The following is a 3,986-nucleotide window of genomic DNA, read 5'->3' as shown; positions in this document are numbered from 1 at the left end:
GTTTTACTTATTTAAAAAATCTAAAAAAAAAACAGAAATGGATATTACTAAAGAGTTCCACAAAGTGGCATTTGATTGTTTTAAAGAAGGACATAAAGAAAGTAATGAAAATGAATTAAAAGTTATATTTGAAAAAGAGTGTATTTACAAACAAGAAACAAAGGATAGTTTCAATGAAATTATCAAAAATATTGTTTGTTTATCATTTTTTAGAAGAAATAATAAATATTCATCATTTATAGGAAATGGAAATTGACAAGAAAATAGAAATGGAAAACCAAATAATTCTTGACATGGTAACAGGGTCGGTTGATATCAACACATTCTCAGAACAACAATCACTTGGAGAACAACTTACACAATGGTCTAAGCAAATGAATGAAAAAATTATTTCTTCTTTTGAAACTTACAGTTTGTTTACGACACAAACAACTAACGTCTTATTAATGCTAATGACTTAACTCATAGAAAATAATAACAAAAATAAAGTCTTCAATATCAAACATTACACTATTGTTATAGACCAACTCAAAGACAAAATTCAGAAACTTCAAAAGAAAAATAACAACCAAATGAAAGTGATTTGGAACATTCTTAATATGAACAGTGAATTACTCTTCCAGTTACATCCAGAGTTATTGAATAATGAAAAGACACATGTTGAAGATAATAAAAAAGACAAACAAGAAGAGAGCATAAATGAACCAGAAATTATAGAAGAACAAAAAAGAAATAATAAATCAGTTACACATGAGCAGACAGTTGAAGACACACCAGTCAAGCTGAACGAATCAATTTTTGATGATTTTGATAGTGATGAAGATCAAACACCTTCAAAAGAAGAACAACCAGAGTTAATAATAACAGAAAAAAAACAAATACCTCAAAAACAAAAAACAGAACATAGTCTAAACAAAATTGTTCCAGTTCAAGGCGAGAAAATAACAGATGTTGATTTTGATAATGCATGGGAAAACAATGAAGAGGAAAAAGAAGAAATTGATGAAGAAGAAGAACGATTATTAAAACAAACGGAAAATCGAATGGATGATGTATATAAAGTGATTATTGAAAAAATTGAAAATATCAATGATTTAAATACAAAGATTGGAGAAATGGCAATTATTCAGCTAGAAAGTACTCAACACATTGTTGATGCTGTAGAAGAAGCACAAGTTTGTTTAGTTGCAGGAAATAAAGCGTTAGAAGAAGCACATCAGTCTATGAAAAGTTGGTGGACACCAAAGAAAATTGCAGGAATGATGTTTTATATTGCAGGTCTAATGTTATTAATAAGTCATTTAACAAGTAAATGAGAATAATTAATTGAGATTATGAAGTTATTGGTTATCAGACAAAACAAAACGAAACAATAATCTTTAAATCAAGCATAAGAAAAGTCAAAAAAAAAACAAATTGAGAATGTTTGTTATTTTCTATCAAATAGTAGTTTAAGAAGACATAGAAAGAAGAGATGAAAGTATGTTATTTACCAAAATTTTTATTGATTCCATCAGCTATCCTTATAATTGTTTGTTGGATATTCTTTAATAAAAGAATAAAATAAATAGTCAAATTAATACAAATAGATGGGAAGTTTGATATATGGAATGATTTTAGGAGCTGTTACAGGATTTTATCAAATGGCACTTGCAGGGGTGTTTGTTGTTGTAGGAATTATTGGAATTATTAGTGGATTAATTAGAGACCGAATTACATCATTTTGTTTTATGATAGGATTGTGTGTAGTTTGGGTTGGTGGTGTTGCTATGAATATTATGGGAATTGTAAAACCAACAACGTTATCTACATTTGATAATGAAATAGTCATTGGAGATATGAAAATAAAACCATCACACGAATGGTTTTTGGGTGGATTAGTATTTATTCTTGTGGTATGTACACCATGTTTATGTATTTCAATTTGTAATTGTGCCACTATAGGCAACTTAATACAATACAAGAAAGACAAACAGAAAAGAAAAGAGAAGAAAAAACAAAATAAGATGAAAATGAAACCAATAATCCAAGCTGTTCCTATTCGATCATCCACTTTAGAAAGTGAGCTAGGAAATACAAGTAAAAGAAATACCAATACCACAAAAAAACAAGAAGAAGAGAAAAAAGATAACTTTTCAGAAAAAAGTCAATCTAAATCATCAGCAGATAGTTCTATTGAAGAGTTTGATGGGAAACTTGAAGCAATTAATTGATATTTCATAATACAATATTTCCTTTTTTTTAATGCTTAGAAAGATAAAGTTAAAAACCAAAAAAAAACTTAAAAAAAACAAACTAAGTAAGAAACAACTATACATGATTGAATTTATTCCATTTCATAAGAATGTTCAAATGATGAAGGTAGTTGGAGAATTAGAAATGACTCCTGAAGGGGTAGGATGTAAAATAAATGAATTTCTTATGGTTATGTATTACCCTTGTAAATCAGCAGAAGAAATGCAAAGCATTGAAAAAAATGGATTTTCAATGAGTGAAGGGAAATTAGGAAAGGGTATTTATATGTACAGAACATACAAAGAGGCAATTGAAAAGAATTCTGACTATTTAATTTTTACAAGAGTTACAAAAGGAAATTATAAAGATATTTCTGTAAATGAATTAAATTCATTAGATACAAAAGGATTAGATCGTGCTTCTTTGATTAATGGAGAAGAAATTATAGATTGTATTTATAATACAGCAAATATTGATATCATTGCATTTATAGAATTAGCACATGACCAAGAAGAAACAAAACAACTAAACCAGACAGAATAACATCAAGATGAATTAATTTAATTATAATTCAATTTTCTTTGAGTCAATATCTCCAGTTTGTTCTTCATTTGTAGCTGCAATAAGTATTTCTGCTTCATTTTTTTCATTATTTTCTTCAACAACCAATTCATTATCATCATCATCATATTGTGTTACTTTAACATCATCAAGTACGATTTCTCTTCTACGGTTATTCCATTCATTTTGATTTTTAGTAGATGGAAGATAGAAAATCATTAAAACAACAGCATAAATATTAACATATGCAATCAATGTCAAATAAACAGCAGCATTTGAACGATATCCAATGAAATAATCTGATAACAAAAGAACAAAGAAGATGAAAATAGCAATAATAGTAAATGTTCCATACATTTTAATTCTTTGTCCTTTTTCACCTAATTTACGAGCTTCAGAAAATGAACGAATAATAGCAAACATTAACCAGAATAAATAAATAAGTGATAATAATCCTGTTAATATTGCCATTGTAGCATTAATAGGGTCTTTCATCATTACTATTACAGGATCACTATTTTCTGCATTATACAAATAAAGATTTACTAAGAATGATCCAATTAATAAAACAATTAAAAATCTTGGGAAATAGAAGAATTTAAAGGTACGTTGACTTAAAGGTTTTCTTAATGCATCCATTACAACTAAAACATATAATAATAATGAACATAACATAATTGAATCACAAATTGCATTAATAGATGGGAATAATTCATTTGCACTCATAAATTCATATGAATAAAATCCATTATTTGAAATAGTTAATGCAATCATAAAAAGTACTGTACATTTTTGTTCTAATGACCATTGTTTAAATGGAATACCTCTTAAAACATACATAAAAAATAATGTACAACAACACATAGCAGTTAATAATGTTATTCTCCAAAATACTTCAAATGATGTAAATTCTGGTGTAATATATACAATACTTAATGATGGTGAACCAAGTGATTCTGATAAAGAAACAGAATTAACACTAAATACTGCATATATATCTTCATATTGTTTACTTGATTCAATTGATGCTAATAATACTTCACATGCATTATTTGAATTACAAAATGATCTATGTTTTTTTGTAAATGATTTAATTAATTTTACTTCATCATATTTTGTAATAGATTTATTCTTTTCTTTTGGTTTATATAATGAAGTATTGACACTCATTTCTATTTTAATTAAATTAA

The 3,986-nt window shown here is 26.7% G+C and overlaps 4 protein-coding genes across 4 annotated transcripts; 3 read left to right on the top strand and 1 right to left on the bottom strand.

Annotated features, from left to right (window-relative positions):
- Positions 1-37: 37 nt before the first annotated feature.
- ENU1_028550 (hypothetical protein) lies at positions 38-1,316 on the top strand (the record flags this gene model as incomplete). The annotated part of the gene is made up of 3 exons (XM_008857231.1): positions 38-193; positions 243-411; positions 469-1,316. 3 exons carry the CDS (start codon positions 38-40, stop codon positions 1,314-1,316), a joined length of 1,173 nt encoding a protein of 390 aa, XP_008855453.1.
- A 158-nt stretch (positions 1,317-1,474) lies between these two features.
- Positions 1,475-2,213, top strand: ENU1_028540 (hypothetical protein; the record flags this gene model as incomplete). The annotated part of the gene is made up of 2 exons (XM_008857230.1): positions 1,475-1,531; positions 1,590-2,213. 2 exons carry the CDS (start codon positions 1,475-1,477, stop codon positions 2,211-2,213), a joined length of 681 nt encoding a protein of 226 aa, XP_008855452.1.
- Positions 2,214-2,316: 103 nt separating this feature from the next.
- ENU1_028530 (hypothetical protein) lies at positions 2,317-2,778 on the top strand (the record flags this gene model as incomplete). The annotated part of the gene is made up of 1 exon (XM_008857229.1): positions 2,317-2,778. One exon carries the CDS (start codon positions 2,317-2,319, stop codon positions 2,776-2,778), a length of 462 nt encoding a protein of 153 aa, XP_008855451.1.
- Positions 2,779-2,799: 21 nt separating this feature from the next.
- Positions 2,800-3,966, bottom strand: ENU1_028520 (hypothetical protein; the record flags this gene model as incomplete). The annotated part of the gene is made up of 1 exon (XM_008857228.1): positions 2,800-3,966. The coding sequence occupies one exon, from the start codon at positions 3,964-3,966 to the stop codon at positions 2,800-2,802; it is 1,167 nt and encodes a 388-aa protein (XP_008855450.1).
- Between the last annotated feature and the right edge of the window lie 20 nt (positions 3,967-3,986).

Source organism: Entamoeba nuttalli (genome assembly GCF_000257125.1).
Source record: "Entamoeba nuttalli P19 unplaced genomic scaffold asmbl_2491, whole genome shotgun sequence".
NCBI classification, from domain to species: Eukaryota; Evosea; order Mastigamoebida; family Endamoebidae; genus Entamoeba; species Entamoeba nuttalli.
Note: the sequence above shows the minus strand (reverse complement) of the source record. Positions and strands in the feature narration are given on the sequence as shown.